Here is a 26,765-nt window from a genome sequence, read left to right as displayed (position 1 = left end):
TGATTAACATAAATTCTCCCAGAATCCTGCCTCCCATTATATAAAACGTTCTTATTTCTGCCTGGGGAGGAGAGCCCAGAATTCTACATGTGGCCACCTGTCTCTTCCCGGATACCAGCGTTGGGACCGTGGTGTGACTGCCAGGGGCACCCGTCTCTCCCCAGACACCAGCGTTGGGACCGTGGTGTAACTGCCAGGGGACTATTGGACTAGAGACAGGGTTAGTCATACTAAATGTGGATTCTCGGGGCTCTTATTTATCCACCAGCCTATTGACCTGAAGATATTGGTCCAGACTTAATGTGTTATTTTAATAATACTTCTGTGCCATTCATTGTTTATGGGAAAATTTTAGTAATTTTGTCTGAAGTAAAATTTAGCTTCTTAGTTAAATGTCATGAAATGGAAAGTCCTTGCCAAGTAGCTCAGTTAGAGCGTCATCGCAATACACCAAGGTTGCGGGTACATACAGGAATCCACCAATGAATGCATGGACAGGTAGAACAACAAACACGTGTTTCTCCCCCCCTCTTTTTTTTTCTCTCTCTCTCTCCCTTCCTCTCTGTCTAAAATCAATGAACAAAAAAAGTCATAAAATTGCATTTGATTCTATTTTACAATTTATATATAAGGTCTGCTAGCATCTCCCCTAAATATCAGCCCCCCCGTGCAAACTCAGAATAAACCGAGTGAATGGTCATTGTACTAACGGGGGAGGTGAAATTGCCTCTCACTTGGTAGTTGTCCGCTGGAGATATGTGCCCTGTTTCTTCCTTTTCACAAACATGGTGCTCTCTGCACACACCAAGACCTGCTCCCCGCTGTAGGCTCTTGGAGTTGTAGATGGCTCAGGAAAAGAAGAAAGGAAGAAAGTTGGTTGGCTTCTCTCTTATTGTTCATCTCCGTAGCAGACTTCTTAATATTCTTACACATGGTCATCGTATCTGTTCATGGAACCCTTTGTTTATAGTAGTAACTGATATTCAAATCTCAAGATGCCTTTGTTTGCAGTAAAATTGATTTTCCATTTGCAAAGTGACCCTTTTCTCCCTCAGAGTTTCTTTAAACCCCAGATATGAGGAGCATTATTTAATCAGTTAGATATCCCATCACGAGTCTAGGGGTTGTTGTCTCTGTCAGTGCGTCAGGATGTCACACAGCTGCACAAACATACCTCATGCTGAGGCCTGTCAGCCCGAAGTTGAAACTCCGAAATTCTCCGTGTGGGCTTGCAGGCAGATGGAAGTCTTTAGTGGCTTTTCCCTTTGGGAGTTTAAAAATAATGGCTGCCTCCATTAGAAAAACAAGTTAAGAAACTGATGGTATCAAATTTCTAAAATTAATACTACAGTAAATAAGGATTCTGTGCAATCAAATGACTATAGTCAATGTAAGTGAAGCATGCGCTCTGCCTGCATTCAACATGAGCTTGACTGTGATGACACTGGGCTTAGTTTTAGGGAGCAAAACAGTACTGACCCCAGCTCTTGGATTAATGCAAGGAAGTGGTTGGGGGTGGAATTAAGTTGTTATTCATTAGGGTTTATGTCTTGCCTTCTCTTAAAGTAGAACCCTATTCCTGCCCATGACCCTCTTACCCATTTTGTACAATGGACACTCTGGAGGCAAACTATTGAGTTTAAATCCCATTTACCATTTATGATCTTGGGCAAGTTGCTTGGTCTCTCTGGGCTTCAACTTTTCCAATTATAAAATGAAAATACTAGTACCACTTACTTTATAGGGTTCTGGTGACAATTAATGAGACAGTATTCATAAAGCACTTAGAATAGGTCTGAATATGATCTATAAGACTGATATACTCAGCACAAAGCTGTATGAGAATCACAGAATTTTAAAAGTTGGCAAGGATCCTAGGATCATTTAACCTACGCTTCTAATTTCAATAATGAAATATTGGGCTCCTTGCTCAAGGTCACAGGGCTAGTAAAGTAGTAGAGTTGGGTCTTGCACTCACGTCTCTTCTTGGATAACAGTTAACCACCCCAATTGGATGGTCAAAATCCAGAACGTTAACTGAGACTTATTGCCTCTCCTGATTGTGCAATGTCTTCTTTGCTTTTTGTTCTACAAGCAGTCATACTTGCTCTTCTAGAGTTACAAGGAGGTACTGCTGGTTCAGCAGGAATTCAGCTAACATATTCCAATGAGGATAGCCTCATAGATGGGGGGGGGGGGGGGGAGCCTTGGTCAAATCAGATGACCTAGATTATGTGTCTGCCTCGAGTTAATGATTTGGGAAGCCAAATAGCCTTCTTAGGTCTTAGTTTCCTTAGATATAAGGCTTTTATATATATATTATATATATATTATATATATATGATAATGTAGAGCTATTAAACATGATTGTTCCTATAAATGATAACATTATACTTAATGTTTCTGTGGATTGCGTTGCTCAGAACTGCTGCCTGCTCTATTGTGCAGAGTAAGAGTAAACATAAAGCTGTCACTATTTACAGAAAATAAACGTTTCCACTTTTAATCTTGCTTCTAATTTAGCACAGCTTCAGGGCAATCTCAAAAGATAGTGGAAAGGTAGATTAGCTCTCCCAGAAACCTAGTAAGGGCAAGGAGTATTATTTACATTTTCCAGGTAAAGAACGTGGTAGTGATAGACTTTCTAAAAAGAAGACTTGTCTGTAAAGCTCACCAATGTCATGTTTATAAAGCTCTGTCACTGAAGTTCTAGCTAAGGTAGCATATTCCTCATTTTGTAACTAGGTAGCTTTGCTTTGAAATGCTCATGCATTTAGATCGGGGGTCCCCAAACTATGGCCCGTGGGCCGCATGCAGCCCCCTGAGACCATTTATCCAGCCCCCGCTGCACTTCCGGAAGGGGCACCTCTTTCATTGGTGGTCAGTGAGAGGAGTATAGTTCCCATTGAAATACTGGTCAGTTTGTTGATTTAAATTTACTTGTTCTTTATTTTAAATATTGTATTTGTTTCCCGTTGTTTTTTTACTTTAGAATAAGATATGTGCAGTGTGCATAGGGATTTGTTCATAGTTTTTTTTTATAGTCTGGCCCTCCAGTGATCTGAGGGACAGTGAACTGGTCCCCTGTGTAAAAAGTTTGGGGACCCCTGATTTAGATGAATCTCACGGACGCAATGTTCAGTGAGAGAAGGCAGACGCAAAGGAATTGCGGTATGACCGCACTAGGCTGAAGTTCAAGGACACACAAAGCACATCAGTGTTGATGGAGGTTGTAACGGGGAGTGGATAGGAGAGGGTGGGCACCGACTGGGAAGAGGGACAGGGAAGCTGTGGGGCTGGGAGTGAACTTGACTGGAATCTAGATGGTGACGGCATGCACTAATGCCGTTTCCTTTGTGTACGTATGTTTTACCTCAAAGTTTATTTTGAAAAAGCTCCATATTATTAATTTTAATGACAATGGGAAGTACTGATCTTATCCCAAGTCCCTTTAGAGAACTTTTATAGTTTTAACTTTCAAGTGGCAGAGGAACGGAAGTTGGCAAATTCGGAGGCCAGTTATAAGAGCAGTCTTCTTCTGAGGGGACTAAACTTCCTTCATTTATCTGTTATAGCAACACTTTTTGTATTCTGTTCTTTTTCTTTAAATTTAAGTTCTTGTTTACATTATGTTCTTTTTACTCTTGGATTTTAAAAAGATCATGGTTAAATAATTAAAAAACCATTTTTAGCTATACTTATTACCTTAATGTTGATTTTTTTTTTTTTTTTTTTTTTTTTTTTTTTTTTTTGAAGCTGGAAACGGAGAGAGACAGACTCCCGCATGCGCCCGACCGGGATCCACCCGGCACGCCCACCAGGGGGCGATGCTCTTCCCACCAGGGGGCGATGCTCTGCCCCTCCGGGGCATAGCTCTGTTGCGACCAGAGCCACTCTAGCGCCTGGGGCAGAGGCCAAGGAGCCATCCCCAGCGCCCGGGCCATCTTTTGCTCCAATGGAGCCTCGGCTGCGGGAGGGGAAGAGAGAGACAGAGAGGAAGGAGAGGGGGAGGGATGGAGAAGCAGATGGGCGCTTCTTCTGTGTACCCTGGCCGGGAATCGAACCCGGGACCTCTGCATGCCAGGCCGACGCTCCACCACTGAGCCAACCGGCCAGGGCCAATGTTGATTATTTTAAAGGAACTATCGGCTGATGAAAAGCAATTTTCTTCTGCACCAACTAAGGTCATTCCTAACTCTTAAATTCTATTATTCTCAGATTTTTAAAGTAGTGGTTGATATATTTCTACATAGGAAATGTAAAAATTCTCTAAATCCTTTACAATTTTTTTCACATTTAACCATGTCTCATGTTCAAATACATGACCTTATAAGTTTGTTTTTATCTTTTCCCATAAATATATATCATCCATCTGTTATGAGCACAGTGCTCTGATAATGAGACCATTTTTCTTGACATTACTGTGCTTTAAAAGGTCAGCCGCCCTTGGTCCGTTCACTTGCAGGCCAACCCCTCCTGCATTTCCACCAGAAACGCAACATGTCTGTGGTCCCAGTTCAAGTCTCGCTCTCCCTGTGAAATGTTCCTGAGACCCCCCCAGCCAGAGTTACTACTCTCTCTGGGTTGCTCAACTTCCGCCTTCATCCCAGTGCCTCCCCCGCAGGCTGGCATCATTGATCACGATCATGCCTCCTCCCGCTGTTCCCCACCCCCATGCTGTGAGCTCTGTAAAAGCAAGACTCCTATCTCTGATCTCCTGGACTTCCAGGGTGAGTCACAGCACCATGGTAAAGCACTGGATAAGAGGCCCATCACTGGCAGCTACTCGATGTGTCACTTTAGGAAGATATTTATTCCTTACTTCGTCATATAATTTAACCGATCTATATCCTCTTACTCTTTCTCTATATGAACAAACACACATGTACACACACTGTCGCTGATCCTACGTTGGATACCTAGTCTCTGTGATTATTTGTTTCCTTATCTCAACAATGGGAGCAATAATGGTGTTTCTCTCGGAGCCGTTGTGAGAATTAGCCCGAGCTAATGCAGGTAAAATGCTCAGCGCAGTGCCTGGCACACAGTGAGTACTCAATAAATTCTGCAACTAATAAAATGCTCACTAAGTTCCATGTTTAGGAGAGAATGAAATCCGCAGTGGGTCAGTGACTGGGTTCAGTGTTGGGTTCTGCTCATCAGGGCTCTCCCACCAGCATGAGCTATGGGATTTCTGTTCTTGCATTGGGCCACTCTGTAAATATTCTCGTAGTAATAAAATACTAAGAACCGAAAGTGTCAATAAAGGAAAATCTTAACAGAGAAACGGGCAATCCTAAAGCATATTACTTTCCAAAACTTCTTTGAGCAGGAATCTTGATTGTTGACAAAAGATAGAACTCCTTGAATTCTGTCTAAGGCTGATAGCCTCTCCTCTAAAAATCTCCCTAATCCTCATTGACCTCCCTGCTAGCTAATGCCACATTTTAACAAATTAAACCTTTATTTAAGAATAGGTTTAGAATTGCAGAAAAGTTGTCAAGATAGCAAAGTTCTCCTCTACTCCCAACTTAATTTCTCCTGTTGTTCATTTCTTGTATCCATATGATACATTTGTTACAACCCAGGAAAGGGTATTGGTGCATTACTATTAACTATATGGTTTATTAGGATTTCACTGGTTTTTCTCAATTGTCCTTTTTTTGTCCCAGGATCCCATCTAGGATATCACATTGCATGTAGTCATCATGTCTTCTTAGTTTTTTCTGGTTTGTGACAGTTTCTCAGACTTTTCTTGTTTTTAATGACCTGAACAGTTTTGAGGTATATTATTAATTTATAAGTGTCGCTCAATTTGGTTTTATGTAATGTTTCTCTCTCGGTTACTATGGGGTTATGAGTTTTGAAGTATGATTATCACATTATATCAAAGGTAGATGCCATCATGACTTATTACTGATGCAGTTAATCAACACTTGGCCAGGCCGTTTTGTTAGGTTTTTCCACTGTAAAGTCTCTCTCCCCTACTCTTTATACTATACTCCTTGGAAAGAAGTCACCATGTGTAGCCCACATTTAAGGAGAGGAGAGTCAAGCTTCATCTCCTTGGGAGTAAGTGTTTATATAAATTATTTGTAATTCTTCTATACAGATTTGTCTGTTCTCCCACATCTATTTATTTATTTTTTCAATATTTATAACAGTATGGACTTGTGAATATTTATTTTATACTTTGGATTTTAATCTAATACATTATTTATTTAATGTTACTCAGATTGCTTCAGCTTTGGCCTTTGGGACTCTTTCAGTTAGCTCCTGTGTGACCTTGAGAAACTCCTATCAGTATGTTTTTTAAGCACCTGCTTACTTTCTCGCACTATAAGATGCTTCATGCTCACCTGGTATTCTCCTTGCCCCAGCCCTGGAAGCAGCCGTATCTGTAAAGAAACTGATTCCCTTTGTTGGAGAGTTGCCGTTAGAAGCCAAGACCCGAGTGCTCAGCGTGTTCACAGAGCAGTCATTGCTTCTCGGTCCTCCGAACAAACAGCTAAGACATACGTGTGTGTCCCGAGCCAAATGTACAGACACCTGTCTATCTTTCTGTCTATCTATCTGGCTATCTATCTATCTATCTATCTGATCTCTTTATCTGGGAAAACAAAAGTTTGTTGTGATGTGTCCAAACTTTAATCCAGTACGATGGCTCACTCTGGTTTCCCCCTTTACTTATCTGTAACCATTCTTCCCAAGAATGAGAAACTTGTCTCCGAACATGCACTGTTCATTTGCTCCATTGAGTATATGTGTAAGGCAGTTTCAGAATGGCTAATCCATGCCTCCCATGTATGGATTAAATATGACAAACATTTTTTTTTTCTGTTCCTTTTCTCTTCCCTTCCACTAGTCATTCCTCTTACCCCCCCAAAAGGAAGAGAAACCCAATGTAAATGCTTATTAGCAAGCAAATAAGGGTCTTCTTTAGACAACTGAAGACAAGGATACCATTTGATTTACTTAGAAACCATTATTCAGTCTCATCTGTGATGGCTCGTAGAATCAATGTACTCTGACCTTGTTGTCCACTCGGTTTTGTGCCTGGAGATTGTATGTATGCCCAGGTGGGTGCCATCACATGTCCTCAGCCATGGTGTCTGGTGAGAGAGAAGCCTCACATAAATGCAGGAAGTAAAGTTAAATCTTCCTTAAGTGTTGTTCTGATGCGTTCTCTTTGCCATATGTTCTGTAGCCTTTAAAGGGGCAAGTGGCAGAATTATAATGGAAACAAAAACTTCAATACAAATTTAAAATGCAGTGAGAATGTTTATGTAAGCATAATAAAATACAAAAACCCAAATAGCCTAAAAACAATATTTTAAGGAAATAAAGGCTGGTTTGCTTCTTTCACGTCCTTTAGGTTCTTGACTTTTAAAACATCAGATGGGAAAAGAGTTAATGTTCTGTTTATACTACTCACAGGAGGTAACCATTCCCTTGGTGTGGTGCAAAAGAAGTACAATGACAATTTGGCGAACTGTGCCAACACGTGGTTTCTAATTGCAAGTCTGGTTTACTGTAATAACCCCACAATTGCAAAATTACAGGTGGATTCATTCAATCAGGAAAAGGCATGTGTGAGTGTGTTGGTGTGGTCATTGACACTGGCCCAGGCTGTTTCCAGAGAAGAGATCAAGTCTAGAATTACTAATGAATAAGGAATGATCATGGCTGTTCATTTCTTCTGCAGTAATGGATTTAGCATTAAGGATTTCATTTTTCACTCATCAACTACCTCACTCAGTCTCCCCATCGGCCGCCTTCTGTCACCTAAGGAATTATTTGATTTTTGTTTTTCTTTGTTTATTTTTTGTTTTTGGGAGAAAAATAGGCTATTCTTAAATGGATCAGGTCCAAAGCAGAATTTTCATGGAGTGTCAGGGAACTGGATATGTGGGTTGAGAGAAAAAAGGAACTAGGATGTGTGTCTGTAGCTACAGAAGTGAACTTGAGATGGAAACTTAACTTCCTATGTTTGTAATAGTCAGCCCTTTTATATTGCACAACATGTTTGAACTGTTCAAAATTGAGCCCTTCAGCATAAAGTCTTAATAAAGAAGTACCATACACTTCATTCCTCCCTGGGTTTTCCCCTTGTTTAGGGATAGAAATGACAGTGAAGTAAATAAGAATTTTACTTCTTTACCCTGGTTTAGCTTCAAATTCAGTCTGTGATACTTCTCTCTCTGCCTGCAGCACCATGGCCAACATGGGAAGGAGAGTAGGTGAGGAGCCAGGCACCGAAGGATTGTATTTCTACCTGAAGTTAGTGTAGAATTCACTAGTGGGAAGAATGGAATTTATCTTTCTTGTTTGGAAGGAATACTCATAAGGATTTAGGTGTTGACGTGTACAGATGGTCTTTTTTTTAATTCAGTTTCAGATTTTTCTGCTTTTTGTTATGTCAAGTAATTTTTGATTGAAACTTAGACATCTTTGTATTATGTGATGAAACTCTAAATTTTATTGAAACTTTTGTTTTAACTGGTTTTTGTCTGATGTCCTTCTGGCAAGTGAAGCAAGGGATGCTACCTCATTACTGCCAGGTGGAGGGAAAAAGCCATGTTCTTCACTTGTCCTCTGTTGATACCTGGTGGTGGAACTGGGAGTGCTGGTAACTCCTTGTTACGGTTGGGCGCAGTGAGATTTTCAGATGCCCTGTGGTCCCCGCTGGCACCACAATGGGTGGGAGTGGTCTTGTTCCCACTAAGCAGTGGCTTATTACCACCCCAACATTGGGGAGAGGGCGTTCCTGAGAAACACCTCATTACTACCAGGTACAGTTGGAAGTCCAAGCTTTCACACGATCTCTACTGACACTATACAGGATGCTTCCTTGTTGGCCGGGCCGGGGCGGGGGGTGGGGGTGGGCGGCACAGAGATCCTGGCTTCCTACTTGTTCTTCTCTGACCTCACTCTGGGTGTTGCAGCTCCTTGGCAGAGGTTCATGTGGGTAGAGGTCTAGTCTCCATGCAGCCCTTGCTGGCATGGATGATCATAGTTTCTTCTGTGGAGATTGGCTGGGCTCTTCCTTTCCCACTCCTTTGGCTTTTGTTGAGGTTTTTTGGTCTATGACCATTGGCATTCCCATGTTGGCAACTGCTTCAACTACAAGTCTGACATAGATGAGACAAAAATAAAACCCAGAGATCTTATCTCCACATTGTTTCATAGACCCTGAGGTCCCAGGCTGGTCTATTTTCTTTTTACCTTGCAGAGTCTTCTTATCTTGGATTTATATATAACACCTAGGACTCTTTAGTTGTATTGAGCAGGAGGAATAGGAAAAAATAAGTCTGCTCCATCTTCCTGCAAGCAGAAATCTTTGCCATTCCATTTTTGTTTTGTTTTTTGTTTTTCCCAATATTTTATTAGGGAAAATTTGAACAATTATACAGTTAACCACCACATATCCACCACCTAAATTCAACACTTCACATTTTGCTCTATTTAATTTTATTTTGTACAGGATGGGACAAAAGTAAGCTTGCAGTTGTTCATATGGAAGGTAATACAGTAATCAGTAAACAACAATACAAGAACAAACTGTTTTGCATATTAATAACTATAAACCTACTTTTACCCCATCCTATATTTATCTGTCCGTTCTATCTGTCCATCCATGCATTGTTTTTAGACATCAGTACACTTCACCCCTAAATACATCAGGGTGAATACTGTTAATTGGAATTCACTGCTTCTGGGTTTTTGAGGGCAAATTTTAAATGAAGTAAAAAGTTTACAATATCATTATTACTATTTGATGGGTTTTGTATATATCTGTCCTTTATTGAGATTATTTCCATCACCCCAAAAAGTTCACTCTTCTTCTCAATTTTTTTTTTTTTTACAGAGACAGAGAGAGAGTCAGAGAGAGAGGGATAGACAGGGACAGACAGACAGGAACAGAGAGATGAGAAGCATCAATCATTAGTTTTTCGTTACGTTTTGCGACTTCTTAGTTGTTCATTGATTGCTTTCTCATATGTGCCTTGACCGTGGGCCTTCAGCAGACTGAGTAACCCCTTACTGGAGCCAGTGACCCTGGGTCCAAGCTGGTGAGCTTTTGCTCAAGCCAGATGAGCCCGCACTCAAGCTGGTGACCTTGGGGTCTCGAACCTGGGTCCTTCCACATCCCAGTCCAACGCTCTATCCACTGCACCACCGCCTGGTCAGGCTTCTTCTCAATTTTTACCGCCATCTTATTCCTAAGCAGCAATTACTGTTCTGCTTCTCTTTCTTCTTCTTTAAAAAATATTGCATTTGATTTGAGAGAGAGAGAGAAGCATCAACTCGTTCCATTTCATTGTACACTCATTGATTGCTTTTTGCATGTGCCCTGACTGGGTATCAAACCACGGCTTCCATGTGCCAGGATGACACACTGTCCACTGAGCCACCAGCCAGAGCCAGGTTTATTTTGGCCATAAATTAATTTTGTTTCTTTTAGAACTTCCTATAAATAGAACCACACTTTTTTGCATGTTGCTTTTCTTCCAGCACGTTTTGAGATGCATTCATGTTGTTCATGTATAAACTACTCTCTTCTTAAAAATTGCTAAGTGCTGTTTCACTGCAGAAGTGACACTGTAGTTTATCTAACAGGGCTGCTTCCAGTGTTTTGCCATTAAAATTTGATAGTTGGGGTAGTTTAAGTCCTCACTGTCTTCCTTTTGTTTTGAACATAGTGCAGGATGACAGATTTTATGCTTTTCTTCTGAGTAATGACATGACTAAGGCACATGAAGATAGTGCTATCACATACAGTACCCACGTTTTCCACATAGTTCTTGTTGGTAGTGATAGCTATCGTTTATTTGACACCAAAAACTTCTTTGTAATAGAAGCAAAAGATAGTTTTAGTGTTGTGAAAATTAGAATTTAACTTCTTGGCACTAAATTTTAATTTTGAAGAAGAAACCATGATTATATTCGTTACTGAGAATGCCAAACTAGCCTGTGGGGAAACAGCCTATTTCAGAAATTCTTAGAATACTCTTGCCTGACCTGTGGTGGCGCAGTGGATAAAGCATCGACCTGGAAATGCTGAGGTCGCCGGTTCGAAACCCTGGGCTTGCCTGGTCAAGGCACAACATATGGGAGTTGATGCTTCCAGCTCCTCCCCACCTTCTCTCTCTCTCTCTCTCCCTTTCTCTCTCCTCTCTAAAATGAATAAATAAAATTTAAAAAAAACAACAACAACAACAAAAAAGTCCTTAGTTCTTAAAAAAAAAAAAAAAAAGAATACTCTTATTTCTGCACAAATACTGATGTAGTTGTTACACATAGATTGAGCCGTTTCAAAGAACCGTATTTGTGTTTCGCTTCCTATGAAGTAAGCCTCTTGCCTCTTCTCTGTTAACACAAAATGGTTATCTAAGGGGACTGTAATTTCTGATTCATTTATACTGATTGATATCAAAGAGTTCTAACAGCTAGGAAATGGACAAAATAAACTTTACTTGAGATTCCAGTTGAAGTGGGCACCTTTGCTTGCTATTAACAGTGCGGGAAGAAATAGATGATGTTGTTTGAAGCCGGTAGTAGAGCTTTCCTTTTTCTTTTCTCATACAGTTGACGGCCTGGACAAAGCATCTATAGCTAACTCAGATGGCCCTGCGGCAGGTCCCCAAACACCGCCCTTCAAGAGGAAAGGGAAACTCTCCACCATTGGTAAAATCTTTAAGCCTTGGAAATGGAGGAAAAAGAAGACCAGTGACAAATTTAGAGAAACCTCAGCAGGTATGAATATCCTATCTTTGTTAGAAGAGAAGATAAATCGTTAAATTCATCAAAAGGTAAAAAGAAAAATTGTGGCTTGCAAGATTTCTTTTCTGCAAAAAAGTCCAAATTTAAAATGAAACTTTATTTCAGGATGCAGCTACTTAGAATTCTGATTTGCCTTCTTTTACTATTCATTTTGGCTTTCTAAGATAGTTTTGTAAATATATACTTGTAAATTTATAAAAACTGGTGTGTAGGGAGGGAGAGATAAGTGGAAAATTAGAAGTGCAAATGTTATTTGCTAACACTGTAGTTCAATTATCCATTTGCATACACACATACATATATATATATATATATATATATATATATATATATATATATATATATATATATATTTAGTTCCAAAAGCACAATCCTATCTGTTAGCTTAAAATATTTTAATGTCTTTTCTTGAATGTATTTGTTCAGTGGGCAAAATTTGAATGTCTGTATAAAAGAAAAATATTGTTATATTTACTGTTTAATTTTAAATTTCTATTATGTTTTTAAGGCTGGTTTTTGTCTTACGTGAGTCATAACCCCTTTGGTGTGAAAACATTTTATTGCTATTTTATTTTAACATTAAATACTTTGTTAAACTTAAGAATTATATCATTTAGTGCTTTTCCTATGGACTCGTGGAGGAAGTTGGCTTGAAGTCTCAGGCCAGCATTGAGCCCAACTTAAACAAGTGTCCAGTATCAGTGGTATTTTGTTAATATAAAGTTTAGCTTTTTCCATGCTTATAGTCCAAAACAGTCACTTCATCAAAATTCCTCATTGCACCACAGTCTAATATTGTCACTGTGTACAGAGTCACAGAGCACATCTTACCAAGGTAAAAGCTGGCCTTTAGTTCTAGCGCTGTGAAATAAGATAAATAAGAATACCACAAGTAGCCCAAGGGTAGGGAGTAGGGACCCCAAAGTTTCCTAAAGAAAATGGCCTACCATGTATTAGTAGCCTTCAAGCGTCTTACTATTTTTAAATAAGTTATGATACTATATGTTGGATTTGTTTCAAAATAATCCTGGAAAAGGGGTAAGGATAGATGAGAGAAGATTGGCTACAAGTTGGTAATTGCTGAAGCTGAGTGAATGATACTCTGGGTTTGTTATTCTCATCTCTTTTATTAAGGAAATTGGAAAAATTTCCTTAATAAAAACATTGAAACCAAAAAGAGACTTTGCTTAGAGGGAAATGATAGGTTGGTTATTGAATCGGTTTTAGTACCTAATGGGCTTCTTGGATTAAAAGACAGTAGGAAGCGGTGGACAGAGTGCTGTGCTGAGTGATGACCTCTGGGTTGTACGGTAGTAGTGTCCTTGCCACCAAGGTGCCATGACCTCGAGCAAGTCCCATCAGAGCTGAATGAGTTGAATTTTAAGGTGCTGTCAATTCAAATTCTCTTGTCAGTCCTCGAGTCCTTCAGGCCCTTGACGGGGCACCTTGTTCTCTCCCTTGCTCTTCAGTTGTGAAGGGGACCATGGTGACCTTCTTAAGTACCTCTTCTCATGGTTCCGTGAGCATTGGGAGAGTCTGGCTCTTCTTGTTACCATGGCTACCCAAGGTGGTACAGTAGCGTTAAGGAGATGCTGAGAAGAGAGAATGGAAGTCTCTTTAATCATCTTTCTTCTTTACCTGAATCTGAGCTGATAATCTCTCTCTCTCTCTCCCTAAAGTAAGAAAGACAGCTATAAAGAAATGCCTCTTCTTCTTTTCACCTCTCTCTAATTATTTTAACCATGAGGAAGCTATAACATATTTCCACCAGCTCTGAATATTCAAGAAAAGTGATTTTAAACAGCCTCAGTGTTATTTTTATGTTATCCCATATTGACTGAGGAAAACCTAGCCATCTCTGAGGTCTCTTTTTCCGTTACAGAATTACACAGGATTTTATGTAAATTTTGCTCCATGAAGTTCTTGCTGGATACTATATCCCTGATTCTTAGACTACCAAACTTGCATTAAAAACCTGAAAAAGTTATTAGATGCTTCATTGACGTTATTACATCAAAATTGTGACAGAATAAAAACAAGCCACATAAATGTGTGAGCAAGTCTTGGTGAATTTGCCTCCTGCATTTTCTAGCGTGATTTCTTTTTAAACCCACATTATTACTCACGTTTTACTTGAATTTTATAGGATGTTATCAAATGTCCCATTCTCGAGTATTTTATCATCACTCTTAAATGTATGTCTATTTTAAGGCTTAAGTTCCTACTGAGCCTTGTGGAACGCAGAAGAACAGCCTGAACTAAAGGGTAGCACAAAATGGTACATCGCGGTTTTCTTTTTTTCACATCGAGGAAAGATGTCACATTTGGAGGAGAATCGATGCGGTTGGAAATAACCAAGAAAAAGATGTTTTCTTCTTTGAATAAATGACCGCAGAAACGGGGAAATCTGGCTGTTTGGATAGGACCAAGGTCATGTGCTGTCTGGCAAACTAGTATAAAGCACACCTTAGGCAACACCCACAATATCCTGGCATCTGAAAGGAGAGAGGCCTTCCTTCCAAGAAAAGTAACTTTTCTGGGTTTTACCTTCTCTTAAACTTCTGGCTTTACACTCACCAGGACATGAATCTCTCTGTGTTCCAATACGCAGTGATTAATACCGCTTTTCCTAGTCTGGGCTTCTGCTGTAGGAGTTTTCAGTCAGGAGTGGACAGGATGCGGTGCTGATTTATTAACGCCGCTGTGATCGCGTTCACTGTGGTGGGAAGAGGAAAGGAGGGTCCTGTCCTGTCTGCTCCGATGCGGGTTTGGTATATTTTGGAAGGTTGTCTTGTGCTATAAGGCAGGCTGGGCCTGAGCCCCGACTTTCAGTTCTTCGGCCTTGATTTAAAGTGGAAAACTTGGGCCCTCGCTGGGTAGCTCAGTTGGTTAGTGTCATCCTCAGGCGTCCCCAAACTACGGCCCGCGGGCCACATGCGGCCCCCTGAGGCCATTTATCCAGCCCCCGCCGCCCTTCTGGAAGGGGCACCTCTTTCATTGGTGGTCAGTGAGAGGAGCATAGTTCCCATTGAAATACTGGTCAGTTTGTTGATTTAAATTTACTTGTTCTTTATTTTAAATATTGTATTTGTTCCCGTTTTGTTTTTTTACTTTAAAATAAGATATGTGCAGTGTGCATAGGAATTTGTTCATAGTTTCTTTTTATAGTCTGGCCCTCCAATGGTCTGAGGGACAGTGAACTGGCCCCCTGTGTAAAAAGTTTGGGGACCCCTGGATCCTGATACACCAAGGTTGCAAGTTCAATCCCAGGTCAGGGCACATACAACAGTTAACCAAGAAATGCATAAATAAGTGGAACAGCAAATCAATGTTTCTCTCTCTCTCTCTCTCTCTCTCTCTCTCTTTCTCTCTCTCTCTCTTTCTCTCTCTTCAATCAGTCAATAAAAAAACATTTAAACCAGAGAAGTTACCTGTCCTCCCCTCTGGTGTAGCTGGTCTGGGAGCAAGAGAATACCCCCGTTTCCATTTCCTTTCCCAGGAGCCTCTCTGCCTTCCCTTTCTCTTCCTGAGTGAGCAGGCCCTGCTCCGGGGGTGTCATCTCACCTCTAGGTTCCATCCCTTCCCTGTCCCTAGACAGCAGACTGTCCTGTCTGCTTTCCCCCTACCTAACCATTTCTTCCTGTTCTTTATTTGGGGGGAGAGGGATGGAAGGTAGACTAAGATTCTTCTCTCTGGGTCTCTAAATATACTTTTTATCTCCCCAAAGCTAAGACTTAGCGAAACCTAGTCATTCCTTCAACTTCTGCATAGACTATGACCATCAAGGCCAGATGTCCTGAAAACCCGACCTGTACCTCTGTTCCCACTTTCTCTCCGCACTTTCTTCCTTCTCCCGCGGCAGTTGCCCTAGCATCCCGCGCTCTGGGAACTGGCTTTAAGCCTCCTGATCATGAACTTGGTAGGACTCGCTCATTTTCATCATTTCAATGATATTTGCCCTTACTGATGAGTTGTTCCTTGATTGATGGAAGGTGTCGTTATCTTGGTTATTTTTGTCTTTTCTTCCTCTCTTTTGACCCTTCTCATCCTAAGTCTTCAAGGAGGGTTTGCTACATGTCTTAGCCCTTCTCATGCTTCGAGTGTGTCCTTCCTCATCACACCCACTCTTCTCAGGACCCACATCTCTTAAACCCAGGTGCCAGTGGAAGCCCAGGCACTTCTGCCCAAGCGCCTAACGGGCAGCACTGCCCGAAGACCGTGTGTTTACACAAAACCCATTCCCACGGTCTGGGTCTGCGTACATCAGCACTGTAAAGACGGTTCATGCCAGGCACTGCGCCAGATCCAGGCAGCCTGCAGCCAGTGAGCAAGGAGGTTCCTGCTCTCGGGAAGCTTTCGCTCTACAGAGCGAAGGTGCCGATCAAGGCTGTGAATGAGCGCAGAGGGTGCAGGACGACAGCGTAGAAAGAGCTATGTACAAACGTGTTCCAAACCAGAACAGATCCCTTGCCCACCCCAGCTGCCCTGCCTACTGCAGACGTGGCTTTGTTTTGCCATCCAGACTTTGCACCATGGAGTTCTTGGACTCTTCCTTGCCTATCATCTTCCCATTGGATTAGTTTCAAAAAAAGTAGTTATTTATTTCCTCCAAGTTAGATGGCCCCTAACACCCGCCTTTCCTCTCGATCCCCGTTGTCTGTCCTCGTCGCTCTCTGTCTCAGCGACTGCCGACAGCCCCCCTCTGCTGTGCACTCGTTGTGGAAGACAACGGAAAGCGAGAAGGCGGGGAGAGGCTGGGTTCTGGCAGGAAGCCCACACACAGGTGGAACCTGACCTCGCCGGTGAGACTGACAGAGAAGGTTCAGGCTGACACAGGTTGTCAGGAACCCAGAGTAAGCAAGATAACACTTTTCCAAGTCTCGGGCCAGCCAAGTCGAACGGTGTGTACCTCACAGCAAGATGGCACGTGTTCCACCAGGCAGAGTAGAATAACAGAGCGTCCAGGGGAGAGAGATTGGGAAATGCAGGCAGGCTTTGGTAGCCAGGGCGTTCTTTACACAAGTCCTAGTAGTATTCATGGGCAGATGGGGCCGAGTATAAGAAACAAAGATTCAAATAGGCCCCCATCCTTCCTTGTTTGTTTGTTTGTATGCTTGTTTACTTGTTTGTTTAAGGAACTAGGGGATAGAACTGATAACTGGGACAGGAAGTCACCTGAGGAATTAGGACAGACACTGTATCAAGTGGGTCACAGACTGAGTCTGTGGGAGTAGCCTCCTCGGCCCCCAGGCCTCCAGTGCTGTCACTCCTGTTGCTAGAATGACACAGCCCCAGGTCCAGGGAGGAAGAGAGCAGAGGTGGTTGTGGATTTGCAGAAATAAGAGGCAGGGCGCTCCCCCCACAGGACATCCTCATCCCACCATTAGGATCCCCCCGCGGGCGGATCTGGGGTCTTTTCATGTCCTACTTGAAAAGTGCGATGGACCCCACATTGTTTTCTTTTTTCTTTTTTTCTTTTTCTTTTTTTTTGTATTTTTCCGAAGCTGGAAACGGAAAGAGACAGACAGACTCCCGCATGCGCCCGACCGGGATCCACCCGGCATGCCCACCAGGGGGCGACGCTCTGCCCACCAGGGGGCGATGCTCTGCCCCTCCGGGGTGTCGCTCTGCGGCGACCAGAGCCACTCTAGCTCCTGGGGCAGAGGCCAAGGAGCCATCCCCAGCGCCCGGGCCATCCTTGCTCCAATGGAGCCTTGGCTGCAGGAGGGGAAGAGAGAGACAGAGAGGAAGGAGAGGGGGAGGGGTGGAGAAGCAGATGGGCGCCTCTCCTGTGTGCCCTGGCCGGGAATTGAACCCGGGACCCCTTGCACGCCAGGCCGACGCTCTACCACTGAGCCAACCGGCCAGGGCTCCCACATTGTTTTCTAAATGAATTTCAGACTCCTCAGCTCTCCTCAAAGGAACCCAGCCTGACCTGTCCTGTCATATCTTTAGTCACAGCTTTGGACTTCGGTCATACAAGGTCACTCCCAGAGCTAGCCCTAAGCCTTCTTGTCCCCAGACCCTTCCTCTTACTCTTCCGTCTTCCTCTGAGGACCTTCTTCCCACAGCTCCACCTGGTGAAAGACTGCCATCTGGGCCAGGGTCAGAACAGTCTCTTTTTCCAGAGGACATTGGCCTTGCTTGCGCAGCAGCGGGTGAGGCCCTCCCTCCTTTGCTCGTACTGCCGTGACAGGTCCACGTTGACTTCTTTCCTGGTTCATGTGTTGCTCCTCATGTCCTGCGAAGAGTATTGAAGGGCAGAGACTGTCTCACCCATCTTTGCCCCTCTTCTGGCGCTTTGTATAATAATTTGTACCAGGTACAAACTGTACACTTAAGTGTGCCTTGATTTGCTTATTATTTACTGACCGTCCACTGTAACTAAAAGCAGAGCACTGGGTGCTTTAGGACTTTATTTAACGGAACTCGAAGATTTAAAAATTGTAACGGGAAGAGAAAGAGAATAATTAAAAATACCAATCAAAAACAACTGTAGTCACAATTTCATTTATTAAGAAGCCAGTAATATAATTAGGGAACTTTTTTTCTACCTTTTTCCCTTATTTTAGAAGTTATATTGGCCCTGGCCGGTTGGCTCAGCAGTAGAGCATCGGCCTGGCGTGCGGGGGACCCGGGTTTGATTCCCGGCCAGGGCACACAGGAGAAGCGCCCATTTGCTTCTCCACCCCCCAACCCCCCTCCTTCTTCTCTGTCTCTCTCTTCCCCTCCCGCAGCCAAGGCTCCATTGGAGCAAAGATGGCCCAGGCGCTGGGGATGGCTCCTTGGCCTCTGCCCCAGGCGCTAGAGTGGCTCTAGTCGCAGCAGAGCGACGCCTCGGAGTGGCAGAGCATCGCCCCCTGGTGGGCAGAGCGTCGCCCCTGGTGGGCGTGCCGGGTAGATCCCAGTCGGGCGCATGCGGGAGTCTGTCTGACTGTCTCTCCCCGTTTCCAGCTTCAGGAAAAAAAAAAAAAAAAAAAGAAGTTATACTCCTAAATAAAGAAAATCAAGGCAACTTACGTTCATTAAAATTGTAGCTTTTATTTGTTTGGTTAGTGACTGTTTGATTAGAAGGAATGCCAGTCTAGATTTTTAGATAACATTGTTGCAAGTTATCAGCTTTCTCCGAATCAGTTGTAGAATCATCTGATAAAAATGTTAATTTACTGAAGGTACTCAGCATTTCCTAATAATAATGGCTACTTTTTATTGAGTGCCGTTATGTGCCAGGTCTTGCTCTAAGAACTTTATTCACATTAACTCATTTAATCATCAGAATTTATGAAGTTTATGTGCTGCTATTACCTCAATTTTACTCATGAGGACACTGAGACAGGAAAATTCAAGTCACTTGCCCAAGGGAACACACCAGATAGGAAGTACAGGCGGTATTTTAACCCAAGCAATTTGGCACTACAGGCAACACTTTGACTCACACTACGTCGCATCTCTAACAAGATAACTTCGTAGCCAAACCAGTAAGGATTGCGCCTTGAAGGAGGAATCTAACGCAGCAGTTTGTTTCATACACTAGTTTTTGCTATAAGAAGGATTCGGTCTCAGGATCAAAAACGATGTTTGATCCCAGTAAAGATCTTATTCTCTGTAACCATGGAGACACAGTGTTGTTGCTAGGGATGATTTTCTATACCTAGAAAGTAGGGAGAAGTGAGATCATTTGCCCAGGGTGGTATTTACTAAGAAATGGTCTAGTTGCATTAATAAATGACATCACTTTGACTTTATTTTTCTCAGTCCACTGAGAAGAGGGAAGTACTTGCATGTGTCGTTCACCCTCCCACCATATGGGAGGAGGAGAAGGGACTGTCTTCCTTTTCCCGTTTCCCGATCTGTGTAGCGAGAGAAGGTGCTTAACCAGCCATAACCACAGCACACCCGAGCCCGCTAGTGCTCCTTGCTCCCAGGGTGGGCGGGACTCGCTTTGTCCTCCCAAGTGTTTCCTGAGCCTCCAGGCCCTGTGACAGTGACAGCGGAAACAGCCGAGACAGAACTGCCTTCCCTTTGGAATGTATTTGCCAATAGGGGTTTCCAGAAAGTAAACCCCAGTAAGTTAGGTAACATATCAGAAAGTAAGAAGAGAAAAAATAAAGCAAGAAATAAGGAATGTGGGAAGGAAGTTACAGCTGAAATGAGGCGGTCAGGGAAACTGTGTCGGGAAGGCAACAACATTTCAGCGAAGAGAAGAAAGAGGGAAAGTAAAGCACTGAGAAATCCAGTTAAATAATCACAGGCATTTTCTCTAATAGAGGTGCACGTACACTGTGACTATAGTTCATTATAAAGTTTTCTCTGCTTAATAATTTGACAATTAAAATGCCCCACATTCAGGAACCTCATGGTTGTTAATTCTAATATCTACAGGGGTGAGCAAAAGTAGGTCTACAGTCAATACCAATAATCATACAAGAATAAACTGGGTTTCTCCTACTCACAACTGTAAAGCTACTTTTGCCCACCCCTGATTGCCAGCAGCATGGGTCCCTAACAAATCACATAATTCCACCTTATATAAATCCGCTAGAAGAGGAGCAGAAATGCAGGAAAGGGTTTTAACTCTGTCATGTAAACATTTTGTTACAGCTTCCTTTCTTAAATTCAAATCCAGGAACCAGATTCTGACAGTCCATCAGAAAGCCAGCTTCATGGAGTCCAAGTTTAGAATCCCTCATTGTCTGTGGTGCTTTTTGGTAGGTCTAAGTGTCAAGTCCAACAAAGAATGCAGTTGTAAGTTAAAATAATTATGCATTATTGCCTCTGTCTTCAAACAGTGCCTAACATACAGGCTAGTGGAGTTCCCAACACTGCTTTGTTAGATTACTTGGACTGATGAGAATGTGCCCAAATTAATTGAGAAAATTCAGTTTGATCTATAATGCATCCAAGGTCTGATGCTATTAAGACTTATCCAAACACAGCCAACCACTATTTATTGTTACTATAGGAAACCACTTTCTGAGTTTTCAGTTAAGGTTGGAAAGGACCGTATCAGTCATCTAATTCTGTCTCTAGGACTGCAGTCCACCCTGTCACCAGCAACCCTGCTACAAATAGTACAGGGGTCGGGAAACTTTTTGGCTGAGAGAGCCATGAACGCCACATATTTTATAATGTAATTCCATGAGAGCCATACAACGACCTGTGTACGTTAAGCATTATCCAATAAAAATTTGGTGTTGTCCCAGAGGACAGCTGTGATTGGCTCCAGCCACCCGCAACCATGAACATGAACGGTAGGAAATGAATGGATTGTAATACATGAGAATGTTTTATATTTTTAACGTTATTATTATTTTTATTAAAGATTTGCCTGCGAGCCAGATGCAGCCATCAAAAGAGCCACATCTGGCTCACGAGCCATAGGTCCCCGACCCCTGAAATAGTCCTTCATCTTTTCCTAAGCACCCAGTTCCTAGCGCTCATTACTCAGGAGGTTTCCTTTTACGCCGACCTGAAGCAAATTCTCTCCAATTTTTCTGACTATTCCCTGCTATCCATACATTTCTCTCCCAATCACGTTGCTACATGATGATCCTTCCATCTTTTTCTAAAGTTCTTTCATCTCCTTGATCTATTTGCTGTTCACTTTCCCACCACAAGACCGCACTGAACTGTCCGGATTATTCAGCAAGTTTGTATTGAATACCAGGCCCCGTGCTGCCTGTGCCCAGACACAGTGACGAACAAGCCTGATGAGGTCCCTGCTTGCGTGGAGCTCGCAGGGTCGCCCGCGATCTGGCCACACTTCATGTTCCCAGTCTTGGCTATTCTTAACACTAAAATAACACAATGACTTGCCCCCCAAATCCTTATTATTGCACTTAACCCACCACATTTTTTACTGTTTAGAATTATATCCATAATAGGAATTCATTTTGTTATTAAAATGACAAGAGTTTATCAGTAGGAACTAAGTATCTTGTAAATGTCTAGGGAGGTCAGAGTTCCCCAGTGATGGTTCTTACGTTACATTTCTGCTTGTTTAATGTTCCATATGTAGAAAGACGCCGCCCAGATCCTTCTAGCTGGGCGCTGGGGTGATCTGTTTTACCCCCTGTAACATGTTGTGTGTTCTTTCTGTGTATGCACTTCTACATGCTCGCTAGCATGTGTCACGCTCAGCTCCGTGTTTTCCCACAGACACATGCCTTTCTAATGGTGTCCAAACAGTCATGCCTCCACCCCTAACATTAGACCCCCCCCCCCCCCATTTGTATCTGACCTGTCTCTTGTGTGGTCAGGCATTTTGCCCCCATCGCATCTCAAAAGAGTTATTTTCTTGTGTTGACGCCTCAGGTTGCCTATATTTATTACTCTTCTGTCTTATTCCTATTTTGCTCCCACCTGTCAGATACTATTTTCTCTGAAAGCACCAGAAATTTCCACTGCTGTTTTTTCTGTCCTAGCTACTGTCCCCCATGACACCTGATTTTATACTACTGCTTTTCAATAGGCCAGTTCGGTCCGTCTCTGGCCAGCAGATCGTCTCTGCTCTCATGGACAGGACCCCGTGTCTTGCCAGACCGGTCATTATTGCGTGGCTGTTATGGTCCAGAGAAGCAGACCTTGTCTCTGAAGCCATCAATGAAATGGCTCTTCATGTTCTTGGTCCACTCTTTTTGTGTATGGTGATCTTCAGCTAGAAGAAGAAAATGACATTCGGCCTTCTACACTGTTCTGTTTCCTAAACCCAGGGCTCGTGACCAGACGGGACACCTGATTTCTTCTAGGGAAGACAGTTAATTATTCTTGTTTTAGAAATCAGTAGTGGAGGGTTTGAGATGTCTTGGCATGTCTTTCTTCATCTTCTAAGAAATTCAATACAAGAATTTGACTGTATTGGATACCGCAATTTCATATTCTGCTTTTGTCTATTGTGAACTGCCAATAAATGGAGTCATACAGTAGTTGTCCTAATATGACTTTTATTTCACTTAGCCTAATATCCTCAAGGTTCATTCATGTTGGAGCATAGGAAAGCATTTTCTTCCTTTTTAGACTGCATGGTAATTCATGGTATGTATGTATAAACAGGTATCGCTATATTTCCAAAATTTGTTTACAGAAGACATACATTGTATTTTCAGGAAGGCAGAAAGCAGAAACAGCATTCAGCATTTGCTCTGCAGCTGCTGTTAGAAACAGCAGCACCCCCGGCAGTGAGAGTGGCCCACCAGGCTCCTGCCCCGGGAGCTACACGCAGCATCTCAGCATCAAGCCCCGTAGCTTTGACCTGAGTTTGTGAGCACCTGTGCTTTTGTTTTGTGCATTCCTGCTTTTACTATAGGTTTGTGCAATTTTAGGTGGAGCTAACCCTCCTGTCTCTTCTCCAGCGTCCTTTAACAGCTTTGTTAAGGTATAATTTATCTACCACACAATTTACCCATTCGATGTATATAATTCAGTGGTTTAAGTATTATTCACAACTCTGCAACTATTACCAGTATCTACTTTAAACATTGTCATCATTTTAAAAAGAATCTCTGTCCTATTACTCATCACTCCCCACGTTTCCCAAGAACCCCCAGTTGTATTTTCTCTCTATGGCTTTGCCTATTCTCTCTGTTTCACGTCAATGAAATCATATAATAAAGATGGTCTTTCTTTCTCGGCTGCTTTCATTGGGCATACTGTTTTCAGGGTCCATTCATGTAACATGCTTCCATACTTCAGTTCATTTTATTGTTGAATAATTCTATTGTATAAATACACCACACTTTATCTATCCGTCAGTTGATGGACATTTGAGTTGTTTTTGCTTTTGTCTATTGTGAACAAAGCTGCCATGAGCGCTTCCGTGCAAGTGTTTCTGTGGACATATGTTTTCCCTTCTCTTGGTTATATACCTAGAAGTGGAATTGCTGAGTCACATGGTAATTCAGTGTTTAGCATTTGGGGGAACTGCCAAGACTGTTTTCCAAAGCAGCTGCACGATTTTACCGTCCCACCAACAGCGTGTAAGGACTCCAGTTTCTCTGCACACTGGACAACATTTGTTATTATCTGTCTTTTTTATAATTGGCTTCCTGGTGGGCCTTAGGTGGGGCCCCCAGCACTGGGCTCCTCTGTTTCTGTCTTACTTTTTTTTTTAAATTACCAGAGTATATTTTACCTCCTAACAGTTTATAAATTATGTCTGTTGTTTATTATCTGGTCTGCCCTTCCACTAAATTATAAATTCTCTGAGAATAGGTATTTTTGTTTTCCTCTCTGATAAAAATCCCGAAGTGTCCAGAATAAATTGTGTACCTGGCTTATGTCAAACGTGCAGTAAATGTTTGTGGGATGAATGAATTAATGATAAAGTTTTGATGAGCCTTATCCCATGCTGTATGTGGGGTGTTTGCAAGTGGGTGTTTCTGATTTGGAACATGCTGGAATGTTGTAGGTAAGGGAAAGACAATATATAGTTTTAATTCTTCCTCTTTGTTCATAGCATTCAGAGTTGCGGAAAAGCCTTAAGGAATCTTGTAAGGCCAAAATAGACAAAATAACCATTTCCCCAAATTGAATGGACAGGGTGGGGGCCCATTCCCTCCTGACTGGATAATGAACTTGAGTGACTTGTAAACTCAGACTGTCTGCTCTGAACGGCAGCAGCGTGTGAAAGGTCAACGTGGAGGCATCGCTGACGCAGACGGGAGGCGGGTCAGGGTCGTGCGTCCGTCAGCCATATTTATACCTGTGTAACTTATAACTGGACCTGATGAGACCAAATGAGTGTTAGGAATTCCGTGAATAGAGAGACCACATGTAATAATTTTATCATGCATACTTTCTTAAATGCTTTTTGTTTTCCTAAATATACATGATGGTATTAAAGCACATTTCTTCTCCACGCATTAAATATGAAAGAGACTAAATATTCCTTTTTTTTTTTCTCAGTGCAACAAAACTGGTGTGTTTTTTTGTTTGTTTGTTTGTTTTTTTGGTTCAGTCTTTCTCCACATGGGTGGATGGAAAGAATCATTATGGCCGTGCTCTTTGATTGACAGAGCATGTATTATTCATTACAGGGCGAAAGCCCGTTTATGGAAAAGAGCCATCTAATATGAATGTTAAATTTCTGTGTCATAATTGAAATTAGTGGTCTCATAACTATTGGCGCCTTCCATCACTGGTTTAAGATGGCTGCACGCTGAGCGGCCACGCCATCATGACTCCCCTCTGCAGATAAATGTAAACCATGAAATCTGTTTTCTAAATGGAGACTCCCTGGCTTCCTGTGCGTCCTAGAAAATATCATTCTGTTTGTTTAATTCATGCTGTGCTTTAGGTTTGAATTTGTTGAGCTGTACCACGGACAGGAATCTCTGGCCCCCGCCCTGTCTCAGTGAGAGTGGGGTTCTCCTAGGGCACGGGAAGCCAGATAAGCTAGGCATTTTCACAGAGCCTTGTCTGAAGACATTCTCCAAGGAGCCACAGATGGATGCTATAGACCAGAGGTCCCCAAACTTTTTACACAGGGAGCCAGTTCACTGTCCCTCAGACCGTTGGAGGGCCGGACTATAAAAAAAACTATGAACAAATTCCTATGCACACTGCACATATCTTATTTTAAAGTAAAAAACAAAACGGGAACAAATACAATATTTAAAATAAAGAACAAGTAAATTTAAATCAACAAACTGACCAATATTTCAGTGGGAACTATGCTCCTCTCACTGACCACCAATGAAAGAGGTGCCCTTCCAGAAGTGCCACGGGGGCCGGATAAATGGCCTCAGGGGGCCGCATGTGGCCCGTGGGCCGTAGTTTGGGGACCCCTGCTATAGACTTTGCTGATGTCTGATTAGAAATGACATTTTTTTAAAGAGTCACACCCACTAGAGTGAAATGTAGAATTGTTCACTTGAGTTTCCTTTTCTGTTTGTTTGTTTCTTTGCCATACATAATTCCTAAGTGGGGGGGAGGGGGAAGGGAGCAACATTCTCATCAATCTCTTAACAAAAACGGCTTCTATTGGGATGAGCTGGTGTGAGTTTGTATTGCCTTAAGAGAGGCTCTGATTGTTTATACGCCTTACTTGGGTGGATAATTTCCGAAATTCATTTTCTTTTGGAGTGTTGCCACTTTTAAACACTTTTAAAGGTCCTGCAGAATTCCTCCTGGTCTGGGCAGAGAACTCGTGTCAGGAAAGTCCATTATTTGATTTCCTTTACATATTATTTCCCTTGGTGGTTTTGTTTTGGTTTTTGTTTTGTTTTGTTTTTCATCCTGTGATATGAATCTGGTCTTTATCACGAAGGGCTAAGTCCTGGAAAGTGACTGCTTTTTTGGCTTAGACATTTTCCTGGTTTGTTTCCCACTTGGAGTATAAACTGTAGTTTTAATTCTTTCCTTTTTTTCTTTTTTTTTTTTTTTGGTTAGGTGAAAGGAGTTTGCTCTTCTGGGCTTACAACATTTTTTCCAGCTGGGCTTTCTTCAACTGCTTTCCCAAACCCAGACTCTCTAGGTTTTGAAACGGATACCTTTGAAGTTTTTCTTTTTTCCAAAGTATAAGTGTTTCCTTAATACTTTTTCTTAGACTGGGCATGAGAAGCTACATGGGAAATGTAAGAGAATAAAATGCCTGGATGGAGAGAAAACTGGATATGGGAAAAATGAGCACATTATACATCAGTGTGGTTAAAAATGCTTTGGAAATTCCTTGCGATCTATTTTTCATCTTCAATACATGGCTCTCAGCATTCATGTAGTCCCAAAAAATGTCTTGCAATTTAATTTATTTTTAAATGATGGTAGAAAACACATGACAAAACGTACCACCTTTCTCACCATCTCGAAGTATCTTGTACTGAAACCTGGTGCTGAATTGCGTCCCATCTTCGGAACTTTTCATCTTGGAAAACTTAGCAACAGTTCCCTACTTCCTCTCCCCGGCAGACCCTGGACTTGTTTTTGAAGAAAACCTTAGATCAGGGGTAGTCAACCTTTTTATACCTACCGCCCACTTTTGTATC

The 26,765-nt window shown here is 42.2% G+C and overlaps 1 protein-coding gene across 4 annotated transcripts in view; it reads left to right on the top strand.

Annotated features, from left to right (window-relative positions):
- PHACTR2 (phosphatase and actin regulator 2) overlaps positions 1-26,765 on the top strand; it is a 245,767-nt gene that overhangs the window by 148,258 nt on the left and 70,744 nt on the right. For all 4 annotated transcript variants that reach the window (XM_066373084.1, XM_066373081.1, XM_066373083.1 and 1 more), the window contains exon 2: positions 11,590-11,757. In XM_066373084.1, the coding sequence (XP_066229181.1) occupies positions 11,590-11,757 (168 nt within the window). The remainder of the gene's footprint in view (positions 1-11,589; positions 11,758-26,765) is intronic.

This window comes from Saccopteryx leptura, chromosome 3 (genome assembly GCF_036850995.1).
Source record: "Saccopteryx leptura isolate mSacLep1 chromosome 3, mSacLep1_pri_phased_curated, whole genome shotgun sequence".
NCBI classification, from domain to species: domain Eukaryota; kingdom Metazoa; phylum Chordata; class Mammalia; order Chiroptera; family Emballonuridae; genus Saccopteryx; species Saccopteryx leptura.
Note: the sequence above shows the minus strand (reverse complement) of the source record. Positions and strands in the feature narration are given on the sequence as shown.